Source organism: Miscanthus floridulus, chromosome 6, assembly GCF_019320115.1.
Source record: "Miscanthus floridulus cultivar M001 chromosome 6, ASM1932011v1, whole genome shotgun sequence".
Classification (NCBI taxonomy): domain Eukaryota; kingdom Viridiplantae; phylum Streptophyta; class Magnoliopsida; order Poales; family Poaceae; genus Miscanthus; species Miscanthus floridulus.
The window spans coordinates 121,824,653-121,847,336 of NC_089585.1; the positions used below are offsets into that span (position 1 = coordinate 121,824,653).

Consider the following 22,684-nt stretch of genomic DNA (forward strand, 5'->3'; position numbering starts at 1 on the left):
TCGACTCGTTACTACTGGTTCACGGATTGAACTGACCGGAGCGTCCGGTCATCACGACCGGAGCGTCCGGTCATCCCGCAGAAGCTCATAACGGTTCGTTTTTCAGGCTGGCTTATAAATAGAAGCTCCACTCGTGAGTGGAGCATCTTTGCTCATTCCAACAGCTGAGAAACACGTTTGTGAGTGCCAAGAAGAGCAAGATCCTAGTGAAGTGTTTGTGATTTGAGAATCCAAGAGAGTAGCCTCACTAGCAAATCAAGAGTAGCAAAGTGTGCATCCATCTTCTCATTAGGCTTCGCGTGGTCAAGTGAGAGTTCGTGCTTGTTACTCTTGGTGATCGCCATCACCTAGACGGCTTGGTGGTGATTGGGAGTTTGGTGTTCACCCGGCGGAGCTTGTGGGTGACCCAACTCAAGTTGTGAGCGGTTTTGGGTGATTCGCCGCGACGGAGTGTCGAAGAATCAACCCGTAGAGAGCACTTGATCCTTGCGCGGATCAAGGGGGAGCTACACCCTTGCGCGGGTGCTCCAACGAGGACTAGTGGGGAGTGGCGACTCTCCGATACCTCGGCAAAACATCGCCGCGTTCCTTTTCTCTCTCTATTTACTTTGAGCACTTACTTTGAGCATTTACTTTAAGCAATTCAATACTTGTTTTACATCCATAGAATTGCTTGCTAGAGTAAGTTTGAAACTTAGGTTGCGAGGTTGTTGTGCATTAGTTTGATATAAACACTTTTCTAGGCACAAGGGGTTAATTGGGCTATCCGTAGGATTTGTTTATTGCAAGAGAATTTCGAATTAGCCCAATTCACCTCCCCTCTTGGGCATCTTGATCCTTTCACTTATGACAAAATTGAATTCTTATATTTTAGGACAGAGAGTAAATAAAAACGAATAACCATATAAATATATATATTTTTGAAAAGGTTAGGTTATTAATTGTAGAGAAAAACATAAGCATGCATTGCTGCCGCGTCATAGTGGTGTTGGTGAGCGTTGACGATGTGAGGCCTGTTTAGTTCCAAAAAGTTTTCCCAAAAAGTGTTATAGTAGCCATCACATCGAATCTTGCGATACGTGCATGGAGCATTAAATGTAGACGAAAAAAAACTAATTGCACAATTTGGTTGGAAATTACGAGACGAACGTTTTGAGCCTAATTAGTCCATGATTGAATACTAATTGCCAACTAAAAACGAAAATGCTACAGTAGCCAGATTCCCAAATTTCGCCCAACTAAACAAGGCCTGAGTTGGTGTGAAGTCGACATGCACCAAGGTTAGGTAATTCATTCTTTTTTTGGTTTTATTACCACAAATACACCGTCACGATATGGCAGCTCGAGGCTCGAGCAACACTGCAAGTCTGCAACTTGCAAATCGACCAGCCGGTTCGTTTCATCGTAAACGATCGTGGAGGCTAATCATCGATCAAAGTGGCTGCCCAGCCCATGATCTGGAGCATACACGATCCACCAGGAAAACCGTAGCGGCGCAAACCCCATACACAAGCCCAACCCCCATAGGCCCATACACAACCCAACCGTTCCCACGATTCCCTCCGAATAGATCCACCCCGCTGTGCCTCTGAATGGATCGTTCGGTTCCCCGTTCCCACGATTCCCTTCGAACAAATCCACCCCGCTTCATGGGCAAGTAAAAATTTGGCGCTTCCGCCCGATGCGTCTTCGATTGCCGCAATGGCTTCGTGACTCTCTCTTTCTCTCTGCCTGTTTTTCGCCTGCGTGTCGCTGGGATCTGTGGAAAGTCGAGGTGGCCGGCTGCGAGCGCGATGGCTGCGCCGCTGGCTGGCTCCCACGGACTATGCCAGCTGTTACTGTTAGTGGACTATTTGTTCCATTTGCTAGGGCCTTGTTTAGATTGCAAATTTTGTAATCTGGACACTGTAGCACGTTTCATTTGTATTTGACAAACTTTGTTCGATCATGGACTAACTAGGCTTAAAAGATTTGTCTCATGATTTACAACCAAACTGTGCAATTAGTTATTTTTTTACCTACATTTAATGTTCCATGCATGCGTCCAAAAATTGATGTGATGGAGAGAGAGTGAAAAAACTTGGAATTTGGAGGTGATCTAAACAAGGCCTAGATTTATAGCAGATTATGAATAGTGTGGCACAGTGGCTTGCTTGCTGTTGTGTGGATTTGCAGGTATATGAACTTATCAAAAGTTATCATACGATACGCATGTCAAAGCTGCGATTGATTGTCTGTTGCCTTTTGTTTTGTCAGTGATGAACAAGCTTCTTCTTTACAAGAAATTTCGATATTTAACATTTTCGCATGTCTCACTTCTTTAAAGACTCAATTTACACGTCGAAATATAACTTTGGACCTACAAGTTCTTTTGATTTCGGGTTTTTCTTTTTTTTTCTTCCTTATTTCTCCTACAAGGCATATGAGGAGACCAAACAGCCCTACGCATACAACTAGAAGTTTTGGCCCACCTTCGACGCTAGTGTCCCATCGTCTGACGCAACCACCTCACCCCTGACTCCTAACGGTGCCCCACCTAACTCCTGGGCTCTGCCTGACGGGACCCACACCGACCACGTCGCCTGATGCCGCCTCACCTGACTTCGACAACTCACCCAGATGACGCCTAAGAGCATCTCCAAGAGCCTTTCTAAACCTCACTCTCTAAATCATCATTTGAAGAGTCATTTGCATGAAAATCGTTTTTTATATCTTTTCATTCTCTAATAGTTCTTCTAAATCTCATGCGCACTCTAGAGAGTCATTGTTGTCTTCTATTTTTGGCTAACGAAAAATCCAGAATAGAAGATGATTATATTTGGATAACCATTTAGAGGAGCTGTTGGAGAGTAGTTCTTCACCAAAATCTTTATTCCTGGCATTTACGAAGGATATGGAGAGTCTCTTGGAGATGCTCTAATGCTATCATTTTGTATCAACATTTAGGAATCTTATATTGAATATTTTAGTCTCTACGTGATCACAAGTAAAAAATCTATCATAGAGCTTTAGATCACGCCCGCCTTTGTAAATGATTAATAGAGTCAGGCATTTGTCTAGAGACCACCTAGCCATTTTCAGATGTAGTAATCAAATGGCTTGTTCATATTTTTTTAGCAGCGTATTGCATTAACCAATCATGTAGACAAGGATAGTATCTCATCCCGTACTAGTCAAATATGGTGAGAATTCAAAGGTATAGAGATAAATCAGGTAATGTAGTTCACTTCATGCAATGCAGCATACACTGTCTAGAGGTATGGTCCTTTCTTGGTATCTATATGTGCATGTGTGGTGTTCAAGACCATCTGAACATCGAATAATCAATGAGAAATACATCAGCAAAGACCAGATGGATTGGCTTGGCATCATAACATATTTGGCATCATATGCCGCTGTATTTAAAATTTCAGGACATGATTTAAAGTTCAACTCTTATATACGAGCTCTCTTTGGTCATTAAATTGATGTGAGGTACTCCCACCATTTGGTTTTATAAGGCACACATGCATTTAAGATTCAAATATTGTAATTTCAACTAACAACTATCCTGCAAAGATGTAAACTTTGTTACATAAAAGTGTATTCGATTTGTATTACAAAGCATTATCTTATGGTTATGATTTTGTTCCTAGAAACATTGTATAGTATAAGAGGATTATATAGGTTGAAGTATAACTTTGGACACTAGGCCGAGCAAAAACTATGCCTTACAGTTTAAAATGGGGGAAGTACAATAAACACTCTACCTCCAATGAGACCTTGTTTTACATTGTCACTTGTCTCAACTTTGTATTCAACATTAGCATCATATTTCTTTAGTGCATAACGAGTCGTTTCCCTAAGCCTGTTATATAAATAATAAGTCATTTATTGATCTACAAATCTTAAAATCTTGTGATATTGCATAAACACTTTTTGAGGCAGATCAATCTTTGTCGAATGGTTGATCTGATTAATTACATATGAATGCCACAGGTTATATTTAAAATAATTCGACAGCACATGTTATAAGACCGGTTATTTTAACTAGAGTATGCCAATTGTTTGGATCATTGACAATCTAAAACCTTTGACCGCACCACATGATTGTTGAAGATGATATCGCAATTGGTAGTTAAGCACCCTCACTCGTTTTTGTTTATTTATTAGAAAAAAGATAGTTGTACGACATTGCGTATTGCTCGTAGTCGAATGATTGCAGCAACTGATGGAATGGCTAGCACAGTTTTTTTTTCAATTTATAACAGTCCCTTTCCCAATGCTGTAGTATACATGATGGTTTTCTTGCTTTTCTTTTTTGCTCTTTGCTTCATTAAACATAAATGATAATTAAATGATGAGGATTTTCATCGGGGCAACACATCAAGTGATTGCAACACAACTTGGATTTTGGCACCGAATCTAACTGAAACTTTCTAAAAGGAACATGTTTACTCATTTTCTTCATGTTGATGTAAAATTTCAAGTTCATTTTTTTAATAATTACGGGAAATTGAAAATCCTGATATCATAAATCAAGAGTAAAGTGAAAAAAAATCGCTAAGGCTCCGTTTGGATCCTTGGAATTCAATTTATTTTAATAATAATAATTTAGACACATACTAATTAAGCTAATATGGTTGTATATGGATTATATTTGTTTATTATTGTTGGTTATACGAGAGAGATACTTATGTGTTGCATTTCTACCATAGGGAAATGAGTTGAAGAGCGTGTTATAATTTACAAAGTAGAAACATAGAGTGGTAATCTATAGAATCAATTTTCATTTCTCACCCTATAAATTTGAGATAGTCTTATACGTGAACTTTAGAAAGTGGTGAAATGTCAAATTTCAAGCCAAATAGACTAATTTATTAAGTAGAATTCAATTCCTTAAAATGAAAGGATCCAAACGACCCCTAATATTTATTTGAGTTTGAAGTTGAATTTGTAAAGGAATTAAGGTTTTGTTTGTTTCAGCTAGGGATCTGAAAAAAAATAGCATGTAGATCCTAGATCATGGAGAGCTAAGGGTCCAAAAGGCGAAAAGCTATCGGTTTAGTGGCTACGCTAAGTTTTGATTAATTGGAGGTGATTATGGAGAAAAATTAGATCAGTTCCCCTTCAATCTTCATGGAGAACGGGTTAATCCAAATCAACCCTAACTGGTATGAACACATGCTATTTGCACTTTAAACTGGACGAATTCATGTTCATTAGTTTATTCATCTTCTTGCGTTTATTTAACTCATTCTGCTTTTTTTTATTCATTTTCTTGCGTTTATTTTGGTGTATTCTGTGACCTATTGAAGATACTGGGAAGTTCTGACAGCCTTACAACTGAACCTGCATGCTTGGCACTATTGCGGTCATCAACATATAGCATTCGTTCAAAAAAAAAGAAGGCATGTTAAAAAGGATGTAATCAAGAAAACATTAAGCTTGACCAATAACATCTTTATAAACACAAAGAGTACAAAATGTTAAACTAAATAAAAAGAGTACAAAGTGGTGCAGGACTCCTAGTTTGTTGGTAAATACTCACCGCTTAGGATTTGTTTGGATGTATATATATTCACCTCAATCCACGTGTGTTGGAGTGGAATGAAATGAAGTTTAGTTTAATTTCACTCCAATCCACCTCAACCCATGTGGATTGATATAGGCGTTAGTGAACAGAAAATGCATATATGAAAGAACAAGATCTATCATCTATGTGCAGTCTAACGGAATGAAGAAGGCTCAACTACTACAGCGAGCAATCTAACAAGGCGAGCGTCTTATGTACACCCTGCCCGGCGGCGCCTAGCACCACCACGCTCCGGCACTTGGCGCAGTTCTCCGACGGCGTGAGGTTGAGGTCCAGGCAGATCCCACCGGCGACGTCGCAGGCCTTGTCGGGCGGTGGGCGCATCACCTTGCTGGGCGCCTCGGCGTCGGCGTCGGCCTCGGGCTCGGCGCGGTGCCGGCGCATGTGGCCGCCGAGCGCCTGGCCGATGGCGAACTCCAGCCCGCAGACGGGGCACTCGTGCACCTTCGGCTTGGCCGGCTGCGGCGGCGGCGGCGTCGTCGGCAGCTGCAGCGGCTGGCGCCCGAGGCAGAGCCCCGTGTGATCGGCGACGATTGTCTGCTGCTGCTGCTGCTGGAGCACCCTCGGGCGCTTGTGGCTGGCGCGGTGGCCCCCGAGCGCCTGGAACGTGGGGAACTGCCGGCTGCACGTCTTGCACTCGAACACGCGCCCGTGCGCGGCGCGCCCCGCGGGGAACGGCGTCACCCCGACCCCGTGGTGGTGGGCGTGCTGCTGCAGGAGGTGCTGCTGCTGCGCCTGCGCCTGCGCCAGGAGCACCAGCAGGCGGGCCGTGTCCGCGGCGCCGGTCTCCACCTCCCACGCCGCCCTTTCCCTCTTGGCCATCGGCTGGATAGCTAGCTGGTTACCCCAAAACCACGCAGAAGCGACCGGGCAACGTGCGGCAATTGTGTGTAAGGCATTGGGGACGCAGGGGCTCCTATATATAGCATCAGGCCATCAGCTGTGCGCATATGCAGCGGATGGCGGCGTCGGGGAACTGGGTTCCAGCTGTGCCGGGGTCCGTTTCAGACCGCCTGCCCTGCACGTACTACGCAGGATGAATGCGGCACGACTCGCCCTAGTGGCTAGTAGCGTCTATACCTGGTGATGGTTCGACTGAGACGACCCGATCTCTGTTATGGTCTGTTTCTAGACGTGGATGTGTGTACTATTCCGAGCGCTGTACTTTGACCACAGCTGTGTGTGTGACTGTGCGGTACTATCGTCAGACACCCCTCGTGAGTCGTGATGTCCTAGTCAACATGTGTGTGTCGATCACGCTGTGGCTATACCCCGGCTCGTACTGACTACTGACGCTTGCTCTTCTAGAGTAAAGAGGCTGCGCGGCGATCGGGTGACGTGTACGTGTTGGGTGGCGTCCGTCCGTTGGTTCGTCCGTTCGCCATGTTTTACTTCTGCCGCGACGGATGCTCTCGAGCGGGCACGCCCTTGACACCTCCATCTCCGTCGATGGCCGGTTGGTGTCTTGGTGACTCCTCCATCGGGGTACAAACAGTGCGTTCAATTCCATTTAACATTTATTGGGTCGATCGACTGGCCGCACGGAACAATCGCCATCCTCTAGAACGTACAGTGCCGTCAGTGTGTGACTATATGACTGCAATTCTGCGCACTGATTCCTGTCAGGACCAGTGGATTATCTGACCCAGAAGTCTCGCATTCAAAACAGAGGGCGAACAGCCGCGTTTCCAAACTCAAATTCCCAAAAAATGCTACAGTAGCTATCGCATCGAATCTTACGATACGTGTATGGAGCATTAAATATAGACGAAAAAAAACTAATTGCACAGTTTGGTTGGAAATCGCGAGACGAACATTTTGAGCCTAATTGGTCTATGATTGAACATTAATTGCAAAATAAAAACGAAAGTTCTACAGTAGCCCAAATTCCAAAATTCGACCAACTAAACACGGGAGTTTTAATAATGATTAAGAGCAAGGCTAATAATACAGCCGGCTTGCTGGCTGTAAGGTTCTTTACAGCCTTCTCTCAGCCCACTCATATAGTAGTTAGCTCTTTACAGTTAATATATGGCCCACTTGTCTCTCTCACATACTTTCTTGGTTCTTGTGCCCAAGCCGACTGTAAGCTTACAGCCCGCTTCTGCTCTCTCTCCTCTCCTCTCTTCTCCACCTCAGCATTTAGTCGGCTTACAGCCTGCTATTATACTTGCTCTAATAAAGCTCTGCCTTCCTCGAACCGCTCCAATTTAAGTACTACTGCATGCCAATTTTCCCTCGCTCTCCTTTCTCATTTCGATCCAGTCCATGCATGTTCAATCACGCTTTAATTAATTATAAGCAGTCCATCGTCGGAGTTGTTTGAACAAATGAACGACGTGCGTGGCCATATTTTTTGAACGAAAAAAACTATGCTGCTTATACTCGTCAAAAAGAAAAGAAAAGGGGAAAAAGGCAGCCTTGCAGTTGCCGCAGCAACCAGCTAGCTGCTTCCGCGAATGTGAAGTAATCTTTTTCGCACCAACTAAAAAAAACTAGTATAGCTGAGTCAAATGTCAACGTGTTAGCCGTCGTGCTCTAGCTTTACCAGTCACCAGGTGCCTCTAAAAGCTGTCGTAAAATCTCCTTAAAAAAAAACCTCGTTGGGGGCTTTTGGCTACGATCGACAAGTACTTCGAATTTTTTACTCTTTAGCCTTTTTTTTTAATTCTCACTAATAGATCTCTGGAGGAAAGATTTCAGAATCTGGACCCTTAGCTCGGCGCCCTAACATATCTCGACGCCAGCGTCCCTGGCGACGAGCTCCTAGGCTCAAAGCGGATGTGGCGCTGATTTGACAGGCATCTCGGCGCCAACGACTCTAGCGCCGAGCTTGGCGCTGTCGACTCTGACGCAGAGCTGCAGAGGCCAAAGGCAAGTGAGTGGACTGTCCTGCCAGGCCACCAGCGCCACCCCGTTGTGTTGTGCGTAGCTTGGCTGCTTGAGCGCAGTCAGGTCAAGGATAAAAATCAATCATGGCGTGGCAGCCTAGCCTGTCGTCGCTAGATAGGCAGCCTACAGCCTCTTCTCAGTCAAGCGCTTCTCCTGGTTACACAAGCCAAAAGAGCTACCTACAGGCTACACCTACGGATCTTGCTTACCCTACTGTAATTTCTGCTTACTTCTTGACTTAGCCCTGGTATAGTTTCTCCGTCAAAACTTTACACATATCACATTGAATATTTAGACACATACATATAGTATTAAATATAGACTAAAAATAATAATTAATTGCATGTTGTGGCAGCCTAGCCTGTGGCCGCGTGCGGTCAAATCCCGCGCATTTAAATCCTCTGCATGCGCACGTAGCTAGGCTACGGCTATAAGCCTACTATGAACCTGGGAGGTTGGAGCAGGGCTCTACTAGTATGCTGCGCCGCCGCCCGGATCACCGGCGATTGGTTCACAAATATACTAGTATATTTTAATTTTGATTATAAATAGTATAAAAATATTTTAAAAGTTATTGAGACATACACTTATGTATATTTTATCACACTTAAAGATGTCATCATATTTGTAAGGCCCTCTTAATCAAAATCGCTGGTTCCGTCACTGAACAGGTTGATACCAAAGGTCCGAAAGAATTTACTGTCGAGGAGGGCTTATGCTCAGTTTTTGTAAGGCATTGTGATTTTGGTTTATTTTGATTCTTAGGCTCTCTGCGCCCCTTTGCTCTCTTCTTATAATGATATTACTTTAGTACTAGTAGTCAACAAATCTTCACGGAAAAAAAATAAGATGACCAATAATGTACTAGCGGTACTATCAATTACGTAAGGTGGTGTTTAGATTCAGGGTGTAAAGTTTTGGGGTGTCACATCGGATGTTAAATAAAGTGTCGTATGAGGTGTTCAGATACTAATATAAAAACAAATTACAGAATCCGTCAGTAAACCGTGAGGCAAATTTATTAAGCCTAATTAATCCGTCATTAGCATATGTGTTACTGTAGCACTTTATTATCAAATCATGGACTAGTTATGCTTAAAAGATTTGTCTCGTAAAGTAGTCGTAATCTGTATAATTAATTATTTTTTTAGTCTATATTTAATACTCTATGCATGTGTCTAAATATTTGATGCGATAAGTATAAAGTTTTGACAGAGGAACTTGCTAAGTCAAGAAGTAAGCAGAAATTATAGTAGGGCCATGTTTAGATTGCAAAAAATATTAACCTGATGAATAGTAGCACTTTCGTCTTATTTGGTAAATATTGTCCAATCGTGTACCAACTAAGCTCAAAAGATTCATCTCGTGATTTCCAACTAAACAGCGCAATTAGTTATTTTTTTTACCTACATTTAATACTCCATGCAAGCGGCTAAAAATTGATGTGATAGAGAGAGAGTGAAAAAACTTGAAATTTGGAGGTGATCTAAACAAGGCATAGGGTAAGCAGGCTCCGTAGGTGTAGCCTGTAGGTAACTCTTTTGACTTGTGTAACCAGGAGAAGCACTGGACTAGCAGCCTAGCATGGCCAGCGCAGAAGAGGCTGCAGGCTGCCTATCTAGCTGCGACAGGCTAGGCTGTCACGCCATGATTGATTTTTATCCTTGAGTTACCTATTGTAGGTAGCTCTTTTGGTTTGTGTAACCAGGAGAAGCGCTGGACTCAAGCACCCAAGCTATGCACAACATAGCAGGATGGCGCTGGTGGTCTGGCAGGGCAGTCCACTCACTTGCCTTTGGCCTCTGCAGCTCGGGGCCAGAGTCGACGGCGCCAAGCTCGGCGTCAGAGTCATCGGCGCTGAGATGTCTGTCAAATCAACGCCACGTCAGCTTCGAGCCCAGAAGCTCGGCGCCAGGGACGCTGGCGCCGAGACGTGTTAACTCGGCGCCAGCATCGATGATGCCGAGCTAAGGGTCCAGATTCTAAAATCTTTCCTCCAGGATCTATTTACGAGAATCTTAAAAAAAAGACTAAAAAGTAAAAAATTCGAACAAGCAGTAGTAGGTGATGCATCTAACTTCAGTCGTCGACGCTTATTGTATGCGGGCCAGCTAATCCGGCGACGTAGATAGCACGCGGAAAAATGAACCTGCGAGCTGAGCTAGCTGCGAATTGCGATCGAGTTTGGTCCTGCAGTGGCATTCTGAACTACTGATGAGGTACTGACGCTTGCATCAGGTACCGGCATCGTTAGGTAGAATTGCAGTCCTGATCTTGCCGTCTTGGAGGTAAAACGTACGTACGAACAACGATTTGACCAATAATTTTGTACTGGAAGAAACTGAGAATGAGGAACCCAGCTAATACAAAAGGGAGGGAAAGGTTCATCACCTGTCTGCATTTTCCCCATTCCTCCTACCCATCACACACCTGGCCAAACTTTTTTCTAACACGTGATAAAAACACGTGCATGTATATATTTTCGTGGTTGTTTGGTTTTGAAAGACGCTCAAAATCAAAGGAAAATTAAAAAAAGGTTGATCTCTATAGGTCCTCGTCGTACTATTAAGCATGATTCACGCATGTGTTGAAATCCGGTGCCCCAAAAGCTGAACTTACGCGCGCACGCGCACAGAACAGAACAACCCGCGCGCCCGTCGCCTGCAAGACTCATGCTGCACTGCGTGCGGAGCCGGCGTGCACGGGTCCTAGTTGCACCAACCACCACTATTCCTGCTTAATCTTCCACACAAACACCACGAATAATCACGAGTGCGTAATCTGAACCAGATCTCGGACTCGGGCTTACTATGACGACTAGGCTCAGCAACGCAAGGAGGCCACGGCACGAATCATCCAACTCTCTCGCGCTCGGTCTCTTTGTTGGATTAATCTATGACGACGCATAGACCCCGCCGACGAGTAGTTTATTCATTTGGCCAGGTCATGGGGCCATGCTCATGCATGGCTGCATCACTTCTTATCGTCGCTAGCTAGCTGCAATCACTGGGTGCACGATCGTCGATCGATCACTACTGCAAAAAAGTCAGCTCCGTATATTTAATCGCGCGACTTCTGCACTCGGTGCCTGTGGAATTGTTAGTGGTACAGATGTCCGGTTGCTTGCGTCGCTTGTACACTTGTACTGCCAGCTGACGGAACAACCATTCACCCACGCGAAATTTCAAGGAAAAGTAGGTCGTCCAAGCGGAGCACGTATACTTGCTCTAGAGACACACGAGTACACGACGACTTCTCTTGCTAATTCATTCACAATCATTACGATGCACGACGCAACCGAATAACCGTTGAAAATTCACATTTTCTTCTTTCTACCCGTTTACATTCCAAATCCAAGATGGAGTTGTGTACTAGTGCTAGCAGTTACTAGTAAGGAAAAAATAATAATATAATTACATGTTGCAGGCAGAGACAGCGACCTGCTGTTCCGATGATCCGATCCCACAAAGTGATTCAGTAGAACAAGGGAGCTTAGCGCATGGAAGTCAAGAGCGCAGTTGGAAAGCACATCACATGTCCCGCGATGATTTTGACTTGGGAAGAAGTGATGTGGAATGGAACAGCCCCTGCAGCCCTTGCTTCACAGAAACCGTTTCACACGGGTCAACAATGCCTCAGCTCGATCGACCGCTACGGGAATATTCACTTCTCTACTTGCCTTTTACACACCAGCTGTTTTTGTAGTGACAGCGAGTTACAAGACAGTCAACAGCATCTTTTCTTATCAAAGCAGGGAGGTTTGGCCGCCAACCACGGTGGTCACGTCGCCCGAATTGTTTCAGCCGTTCGATTCTGCCATCCACGCTCCTTGTTCACTCCACCGATCGCTACAGCGCAGAGCTCCCTCCACCAAAACATCGCCGTCTCTCCCCTCCTCGTCCCAGATCGAAAAAAAGAGAGTCTCCCTTCGTCTCCCTCTCTCGGTCTCGCCCGAGGCCGCTGCCCTTCCTCACGCGACCCGTGCCTCCGCCGCCTCCGCCACGTCGTCCCGCCTTGGCCTCGTCCCGCATTCCGTGCTGCTCGTCGGGTTTCTATTTCCGTGCGCCGTCTTTCTGCGCCTATTAGGGTTCGCCGCTACGGTTCAGCGCCGCGCCGGGCCGCCTTGTCGTCGCCGTGTTTCGACTGCCTGCTTCGTCGCCTTGCCCTCCTCTTCTTCCGCCTCCGGTTTCCCTCCTTCGTTGCGTCCTATTGGCCGTTTCCTTGTTTCCTCCCCGTGTCTCCGTCCTTGCTAGGGTTTTGTGCTACAGTGCCTTTCCTCGCCTCGCCGTCCTCGTCCTGCCGTCTCTCGTCGGTGCCCTTCCTGCGCTTGCCGTCCTGCTGTCCCGTCTGCGATTTCCCCGTTCTTTTGCGTTTCGGCTTTTTTCTCTCTGCGCCTTTTGCCTCTCCTTCTCTGCTTACGCGGTGACATTTGCCGTTCTCCTAATCTTTCTTTTCGTTTCCAGGTTGGCTGCGGCCGGTCCACTGCTGCGGCCTCGCTATGTACGTAATTTTGTTGTTGCTACGGTGCTATGGCGGAATGTCCTACCAGTTCCTCTTGTTGGTTCGTCTTCATGCTTTTCTTTCCAATGTCTCTGCTCGCAGCTGTGTCGTGCGTCAAGGTGACCTGCTCATCGGCAGGGGGGGCCCTGTTTCTTATCCGGTTCCTGTACAGGTGGTGCTTCTTTTCCTCTGATCAGTTTCCTCACGTTCAGTGATGAATTCCATGTGTTTGTGTGTGCATGCATATGTTTGCTGTATATTCTGTGCGTATGCTTACAATTGTCCTTTGTACACCGGGTTCGTTGCTTGTTACCACGCTGTGCTTTCTTTTGTTACATTATGTTTCCTATTGAATCGCTAGTTTCTGTTAGTCTTACTCCGTGTGATCGTGCTGTTAGGTACACTCAAATATCTCCTGTCAGTTCGATCCGAGTTCCCGTGCCCCTGGCATGATGGATGAGTATACAGGTGCCACTACAGAGTTCCCGGCTTACAACCTATCACAGCGGATCAGACACACCACTCCTCAGGCACCCAGTCAGCCTAGCCGTCGCCCCGACGTGCCAGAGTCTGCAGCTCAGCAGGACGAGATCATCAGAGGGATTGCAGACACTGAGGAGGAGGAGCTAGAGGCACAGCAGGGAGTGAGTGAGTACAGTGACAGCTCTGACGACGACTACCAGCCTATACCTCAGATGCCTCCACGCAGACACGATGCAGAGGCCGGTAGCTCCAGTTCTGCTCCACCTGCTCCACAGACAGACCCCGCTCTCATTGCTATTCTTGAGCGGATGCAGCAGGATCAGACACGACAGGCACAGGAGATAGCTATAAACTTCGCACAGTTTCAGGCTCGTCAGGACGAGTTTCAGCGGCAGCAGCAGCTCCTACAGCACCAGCAGTTACTTATGCAGCAGCAGCTCATGGGATTCATGCAGCATGTAGTGACAGCCATTGGGATCCCACTGCCACAGACTTCGCCCCAGCTTGGACAGCCACCCACCACTTCGACGACTCCAGCAGTACAGCCCATCGGGTTTCAGAGTCAGGGACAGCCTCCAGCTCAGTTTACCTCACCTCCTGTACAGGTGCCCCAGTGGTTAGCTTCACCTGGTGTAGCCCCGCAGTTCACTCCTTATCACACGGGTTTCTCACCAGAGCAGACTTCCTCGCTATTCGTGCCTGAGTCGTCAATCTCCAGGAGTCTTGGAGCATCATTCAGCGAGTTGACCGGCATGCCTACTCCGCCTCACATGCATTCTGCCGGTCTGTCTACAGCAGCTCCAGCTATTATGACCACTCAGAGGCTCCCCTCGTCTGTCGCCTCGTCAGATCCTACGACGGACATACTTGCAGCATCACAGGCAGCAGCAGCCCCAGCTCAGACCCAGACCGCTTCAGCAACACTTCCTGCTTCAGAGGGTCAGTCAGTTCAGAGCTCAGGGTCAGATGATGATGGCGCTCAGTTCCATCTTGCTCCACGTACTTCAGCGCCCGACTCGTCCGCTGCAGCCCCGCCGACCGACCCTTAGGTTTTGGTGCTTGACGCCAAAGGGGGAGAGGGTTTGAGTATGTAGACTCAGGGGGAGTGAGCTTTAGGGGGAGCTAGTTATCTAGTATTAGCTTATTATATACATTTGGAGTTTTATTTGTGTGATACACTATTACTTATGCATTCGTGTGTTTACTTTCATGCATACTATTATATATATGTGATAGTGCTATCTACGTGGTTGTGATATTTGACATGTGTGACTTCTACTTTGCTTTATCTATATGTCATATCACTTGGGTAATGCTCATTTGCTATTGCTTCCGCATTTATATTTCGAAGCAAATGAGCTTTGTTATTTATACTCATGCTTAATTCATATCCTTTGAGTACATTGTGCTGGCTTGGGTCATATAAGCTTGACTAATTTTTTTTGTTCTTATTGACAAAAGCTTATATGAACCAAGCCCGTCAAAAACCTCACTCCATAACATACTCGAGGTGGTATTGTCATCAATCACCAAAAAGGGGGAGATTGAAAGCATCTAGGCCCCTAGTTGGATTTCGGTGATTAATGTCAATACAAGTTTACTATGACTAACGTGTGTTTTGCAGAAGCAATTAAGTTAGGTCATAGTAATGGAGATCGATTGGGCAATCGAGGTTGTCATGCCCCTACGATGGAAATCGTTTCGGTTTTCAAAGGATGGACGACAAGGTTAAGGATGACTAGTTCTAAGTGTCGATTGGAGTTGGAGAGACACTTAGAGTAGTTTAGGACTTTGTTTTTCCTTTGGCTGTACTATGAAGGGGGGTATGAACGGGTAGCTTGACCTAGTTGAGTCTAGTGAGGTAGGTGTGGTGCACACTTGTTAAAACTAGCTCTAGGTAGCTCCTATGAATGCCTAAGATCCTTTGGAGCAAACTTCATTCACATATGTTCGAAAGTTGGAAGTGAATGGAGGGTCAAACACTGACCGGACGCTGGCTCCGGTGCGACCGGACGCTGGCCGCAGGGTCCGGTCAGTTCGTTTGACTGAGGTGGTTAAGTCTGTTGTGACCGGACGCTGGAAGGTCTTGTGACCGGACGCTGAGGGCTAGCGTCCGATCGACTCCAGTAAGGGTCCAGACTTGGAAAAGAGTGACCGGACGCGTCCGGTCAGTGCTGACCGGACTCTGAGGGTTCAGCGTCCGGTCGAGTCCAGTAAGGTTCCAGTAAGGGTTTTATGCGACCGGACGCGTCCGGTCAGTGCTGACCGGACCCTGACAGCGTCCGGTCGACTCGTTACTACTGGTTCACGGATTGAACTGACCGGAGCGTCCGGTCATCACGACCGGAGCGTCCGGTCATCCCGCAGAAGCTCATAACGGTTCGTTTTTCAGGCTGGCTTATAAATAGAAGCTCCACTCGTGAGTGGAGCATCTTTGCTCATTCCAACAGCTGAGAAACACGTTTGTGAGTGCCAAGAAGAGCAAGATCCTAGTGAAGTGTTTGTGATTTGAGAATCCAAGAGAGTAGCCTCACTAGCAAATCAAGAGTAGCAAAGTGTGCATCCATCTTCTCATTAGGCTTCGCGTGGTCAAGTGAGAGTTCGTGCTTGTTACTCTTGGTGATCGCCATCACCTAGACGGCTTGGTGGTGATTGGGAGTTTGGTGTTCACCCGGCGGAGCTTGTGGGTGACCCAACTCAAGTTGTGAGCGGTTTTGGGTGATTCGCCGCGACGGAGTGTCGAAGAATCAACCCGTAGAGAGCACTTGATCCTTGCGCGGATCAAGGGGGAGCTACACCCTTGCGCGGGTGCTCCAACGAGGACTAGTGGGGAGTGGCGACTCTCCGATACCTCGGCAAAACATCGCCGCGTTCCTTTTCTCTCTCTATTTACTTTGAGCACTTACTTTGAGCATTTACTTTAAGCAATTCAATACTTGTTTTACATCCATAGAATTGCTTGCTAGAGTAAGTTTGAAACTTAGGTTGCGAGGTTGTTGTGCATTAGTTTGATATAAACACTTTTCTAGGCACAAGGGGTTAATTGGGCTATCCGTAGGATTTGTTTATTGCAAGAGAATTTCGAATTAGCCCAATTCACCTCCCCTCTTGGGCATCTTGATCCTTTCACTTATGACAAAATTGAATTCTTATATTTTAGGACAGAGAGTAAATAAAAACGAATAACCATATAAATATATATATTTTTGAAAAGGTTAGGTTATTAATTGTAGAGAAAAACATAAGCATGCATTGCTGCCGCGTCATAGTGGTGTTGGTGAGCGTTGACGATGTGAGGCCTGTTTAGTTCCAAAAAGTTTTCCCAAAAAGTGTTATAGTAGCCATCACATCGAATCTTGCGATACGTGCATGGAGCATTAAATGTAGACGAAAAAAAACTAATTGCACAATTTGGTTGGAAATTACGAGACGAACGTTTTGAGCCTAATTAGTCCATGATTGAATACTAATTGCCAACTAAAAACGAAAATGCTACAGTAGCCAGATTCCCAAATTTCGCCCAACTAAACAAGGCCTGAGTTGGTGTGAAGTCGACATGCACCAAGGTTAGGTAATTCATTCTTTTTTTGGTTTTATTACCACAAATACACCGTCACGATATGGCAGCTCGAGGCTCGAGCAACACTGCAAGTCTGCAACTTGCAAATCGACCAGCCGGTTCGTTTCATCGTAAACGATCGTGGAGGCTAATCATCGATCAAAGTGGCTGCCCAGCCCATGATCTGGAGCATACACGATCCACCAGGAAAACCGTAGCGGCGCAAACCCCATACACAAGCCCAACCCCCATAGGCCCATACACAACCCAACCGTTCCCACGATTCCCTCCGAATAGATCCACCCCGCTGTGCCTCTGAATGGATCGTTCGGTTCCCCGTTCCCACGATTCCCTTCGAACAAATCCACCCCGCTTCATGGGCAAGTAAAAATTTGGCGCTTCCGCCCGATGCGTCTTCGATTGCCGCAATGGCTTCGTGACTCTCTCTTTCTCTCTGCCTGTTTTTCGCCTGCGTGTCGCTGGGATCTGTGGAAAGTCGAGGTGGCCGGCTGCGAGCGCGATGGCTGCGCCGCTGGCTGGCTCCCACGGACTATGCCAGCTGTTACTGTTAGTGGACTATTTGTTCCATTTGCTAGGGCCTTGTTTAGATTGCAAATTTTGTAATCTGGACACTGTAGCACGTTTCATTTGTATTTGACAAACTTTGTTCGATCATGGACTAACTAGGCTTAAAAGATTTGTCTCATGATTTACAACCAAACTGTGCAATTAGTTATTTTTTTACCTACATTTAATGTTCCATGCATGCGTCCAAAAATTGATGTGATGGAGAGAGAGTGAAAAAACTTGGAATTTGGAGGTGATCTAAACAAGGCCTAGATTTATAGCAGATTATGAATAGTGTGGCACAGTGGCTTGCTTGCTGTTGTGTGGATTTGCAGGTATATGAACTTATCAAAAGTTATCATACGATACGCATGTCAAAGCTGCGATTGATTGTCTGTTGCCTTTTGTTTTGTCAGTGATGAACAAGCTTCTTCTTTACAAGAAATTTCGATATTTAACATTTTCGCATGTCTCACTTCTTTAAAGACTCAATTTACACGTCGAAATATAACTTTGGACCTACAAGTTCTTTTGATTTCGGGTTTTTCTTTTTTTTTCTTCCTTATTTCTCCTACAAGGCATATGAGGAGACCAAACAGCCCTACGCATACAACTAGAAGTTTTGGCCCACCTTCGACGCTAGTGTCCCATCGTCTGACGCAACCACCTCACCCCTGACTCCTAACGGTGCCCCACCTAACTCCTGGGCTCTGCCTGACGGGACCCACACCGACCACGTCGCCTGATGCCGCCTCACCTGACTTCGACAACTCACCCAGATGACGCCTAAGAGCATCTCCAAGAGCCTTTCTAAACCTCACTCTCTAAATCATCATTTGAAGAGTCATTTGCATGAAAATCGTTTTTTATATCTTTTCATTCTCTAATAGTTCTTCTAAATCTCATGCGCACTCTAGAGAGTCATTGTTGTCTTCTATTTTTGGCTAACGAAAAATCCAGAATAGAAGATGATTATATTTGGATAACCATTTAGAGGAGCTGTTGGAGAGTAGTTCTTCACCAAAATCTTTATTCCTGGCATTTACGAAGGATATGGAGAGTCTCTTGGAGATGCTCTAATGCTATCATTTTGTATCAACATTTAGGAATCTTATATTGAATATTTTAGTCTCTACGTGATCACAAGTAAAAAATCTATCATAGAGCTTTAGATCACGCCCGCCTTTGTAAATGATTAATAGAGTCAGGCATTTGTCTAGAGACCACCTAGCCATTTTCAGATGTAGTAATCAAATGGCTTGTTCATATTTTTTTAGCAGCGTATTGCATTAACCAATCATGTAGACAAGGATAGTATCTCATCCCGTACTAGTCAAATATGGTGAGAATTCAAAGGTATAGAGATAAATCAGGTAATGTAGTTCACTTCATGCAATGCAGCATACACTGTCTAGAGGTATGGTCCTTTCTTGGTATCTATATGTGCATGTGTGGTGTTCAAGACCATCTGAACATCGAATAATCAATGAGAAATACATCAGCAAAGACCAGATGGATTGGCTTGGCATCATAACATATTTGGCATCATATGCCGCTGTATTTAAAATTTCAGGACATGATTTAAAGTTCAACTCTTATATACGAGCTCTCTTTGGTCATTAAATTGATGTGAGGTACTCCCACCATTTGGTTTTATAAGGCACACATGCATTTAAGATTCAAATATTGTAATTTCAACTAACAACTATCCTGCAAAGATGTAAACTTTGTTACATAAAAGTGTATTCGATTTGTATTACAAAGCATTATCTTATGGTTATGATTTTGTTCCTAGAAACATTGTATAGTATAAGAGGATTATATAGGTTGAAGTATAACTTTGGACACTAGGCCGAGCAAAAACTATGCCTTACAGTTTAAAATGGGGGAAGTACAATAAACACTCTACCTCCAATGAGACCTTGTTTTACATTGTCACTTGTCTCAACTTTGTATTCAACATTAGCATCATATTTCTTTAGTGCATAACGAGTCGTTTCCCTAAGCCTGTTATATAAATAATAAGTCATTTATTGATCTACAAATCTTAAAATCTTGTGATATTGCATAAACACTTTTTGAGGCAGATCAATCTTTGTCGAATGGTTGATCTGATTAATTACATATGAATGCCACAGGTTATATTTAAAATAATTCGACAGCACATGTTATAAGACCGGTTATTTTAACTAGAGTATGCCAATTGTTTGGATCATTGACAATCTAAAACCTTTGACCGCACCACATGATTGTTGAAGATGATATCGCAATTGGTAGTTAAGCACCCTCACTCGTTTTTGTTTATTTATTAGAAAAAAGATAGTTGTACGACATTGCGTATTGCTCGTAGTCGAATGATTGCAGCAACTGATGGAATGGCTAGCACAGTTTTTTTTTCAATTTATAACAGTCCCTTTCCCAATGCTGTAGTATACATGATGGTTTTCTTGCTTTTCTTTTTTGCTCTTTGCTTCATTAAACATAAATGATAATTAAATGATGAGGATTTTCATCGGGGCAACACATCAAGTGATTGCAACACAACTTGGATTTTGGCACCGAATCTAACTGAAACTTTCTAAAAGGAACATGTTTACTCATTTTCTTCATGTTGATGTAAAATTTCAAGTTCATTTTTTTAATAATTACGGGAAATTGAAAATCCTGATATCATAAATCAAGAGTAAAGTGAAAAAAAATCGCTAAGGCTCCGTTTGGATCCTTGGAATTCAATTTATTTTAATAATAATAATTTAGACACATACTAATTAAGCTAATATGGTTGTATATGGATTATATTTGTTTATTATTGTTGGTTATACGAGAGAGATACTTATGTGTTGCATTTCTACCATAGGGAAATGAGTTGAAGAGCGTGTTATAATTTACAAAGTAGAAACATAGAGTGGTAATCTATAGAATCAATTTTCATTTCTCACCCTATAAATTTGAGATAGTCTTATACGTGAACTTTAGAAAGTGGTGAAATGTCAAATTTCAAGCCAAATAGACTAATTTATTAAGTAGAATTCAATTCCTTAAAATGAAAGGATCCAAACGACCCCTAATATTTATTTGAGTTTGAAGTTGAATTTGTAAAGGAATTAAGGTTTTGTTTGTTTCAGCTAGGGATCTGAAAAAAAATAGCATGTAGATCCTAGATCATGGAGAGCTAAGGGTCCAAAAGGCGAAAAGCTATCGGTTTAGTGGCTACGCTAAGTTTTGATTAATTGGAGGTGATTATGGAGAAAAATTAGATCAGTTCCCCTTCAATCTTCATGGAGAACGGGTTAATCCAAATCAACCCTAACTGGTATGAACACATGCTATTTGCACTTTAAACTGGACGAATTCATGTTCATTAGTTTATTCATCTTCTTGCGTTTATTTAACTCATTCTGCTTTTTTTTATTCATTTTCTTGCGTTTATTTTGGTGTATTCTGTGACCTATTGAAGATACTGGGAAGTTCTGACAGCCTTACAACTGAACCTGCATGCTTGGCACTATTGCGGTCATCAACATATAGCATTCGTTCAAAAAAAAAGAAGGCATGTTAAAAAGGATGTAATCAAGAAAACATTAAGCTTGACCAATAACATCTTTATAAACACAAAGAGTACAAAATGTTAAACTAAATAAAAAGAGTACAAAGTGGTGCAGGACTCCTAGTTTGTTGGTAAATACTCACCGCTTAGGATTTGTTTGGATGTATATATATTCACCTCAATCCACGTGTGTTGGAGTGGAATGAAATGAAGTTTAGTTTAATTTCACTCCAATCCACCTCAACCCATGTGGATTGATATAGGCGTTAGTGAACAGAAAATGCATATATGAAAGAACAAGATCTATCATCTATGTGCAGTCTAACGGAATGAAGAAGGCTCAACTACTACAGCGAGCAATCTAACAAGGCGAGCGTCTTATGTACACCCTGCCCGGCGGCGCCTAGCACCACCACGCTCCGGCACTTGGCGCAGTTCTCCGACGGCGTGAGGTTGAGGTCCAGGCAGATCCCACCGGCGACGTCGCAGGCCTTGTCGGGCGGTGGGCGCATCACCTTGCTGGGCGCCTCGGCGTCGGCGTCGGCCTCGGGCTCGGCGCGGTGCCGGCGCATGTGGCCGCCGAGCGCCTGGCCGATGGCGAACTCCAGCCCGCAGACGGGGCACTCGTGCACCTTCGGCTTGGCCGGCTGCGGCGGCGGCGGCGTCGTCGGCAGCTGCAGCGGCTGGCGCCCGAGGCAGAGCCCCGTGTGATCGGCGACGATTGTCTGCTGCTGCTGCTGCTGGAGCACCCTCGGGCGCTTGTGGCTGGCGCGGTGGCCCCCGAGCGCCTGGAACGTGGGGAACTGCCGGCTGCACGTCTTGCACTCGAACACGCGCCCGTGCGCGGCGCGCCCCGCGGGGAACGGCGTCACCCCGACCCCGTGGTGGTGGGCGTGCTGCTGCAGGAGGTGCTGCTGCTGCGCCTGCGCCTGCGCCAGGAGCACCAGCAGGCGGGCCGTGTCCGCGGCGCCGGTCTCCACCTCCCACGCCGCCCTTTCCCTCTTGGCCATCGGCTGGATAGCTAGCTGGTTACCCCAAAACCACGCAGAAGCGACCGGGCAACGTGCGGCAATTGTGTGTAAGGCATTGGGGACGCAGGGGCTCCTATATATAGCATCAGGCCATCAGCTGTGCGCATATGCAGCGGATGGCGGCGTCGGGGAACTGGGTTCCAGCTGTGCCGGGGTCCGTTTCAGACCGCCTGCCCTGCACGTACTACGCAGGATGAATGCGGCACGACTCGCCCTAGTGGCTAGTAGCGTCTATACCTGGTGATGGTTCGACTGAGACGACCCGATCTCTGTTATGGTCTGTTTCTAGACGTGGATGTGTGTACTATTCCGAGCGCTGTACTTTGACCACAGCTGTGTGTGTGACTGTGCGGTACTATCGTCAGACACCCCTCGTGAGTCGTGATGTCCTAGTCAACATGTGTGTGTCGATCACGCTGTGGCTATACCCCGGCTCGTACTGACTACTGACGCTTGCTCTTCTAGAGTAAAGAGGCTGCGCGGCGATCGGGTGACGTGTACGTGTTGGGTGGCGTCCGTCCGTTGGTTCG

General features: G+C 45.3%; 2 protein-coding genes across 2 annotated transcripts; both read right to left on the minus strand.

The window, feature by feature from the left end:
• Positions 1–5,438: 5,438 nt before the first annotated feature.
• Positions 5,439–6,452, minus strand: LOC136459382 (zinc finger protein ZAT11-like). Its single transcript, XM_066459249.1, has one exon. The coding sequence runs from the start codon at positions 6,395–6,397 to the stop codon at positions 5,735–5,737; it is 663 nt and encodes a 220-aa protein (XP_066315346.1). The 5' UTR covers positions 6,398–6,452; the 3' UTR covers positions 5,439–5,734.
• A 14,722-nt stretch (positions 6,453–21,174) lies between these two features.
• On the minus strand, positions 21,175–22,188 carry LOC136459383 (zinc finger protein ZAT11-like). The gene has a single exon (XM_066459250.1). It carries the CDS (start codon positions 22,131–22,133, stop codon positions 21,471–21,473), a length of 663 nt encoding a protein of 220 aa, XP_066315347.1. The 5' UTR covers positions 22,134–22,188; the 3' UTR covers positions 21,175–21,470.
• Positions 22,189–22,684: the final 496 nt, after the last annotated feature.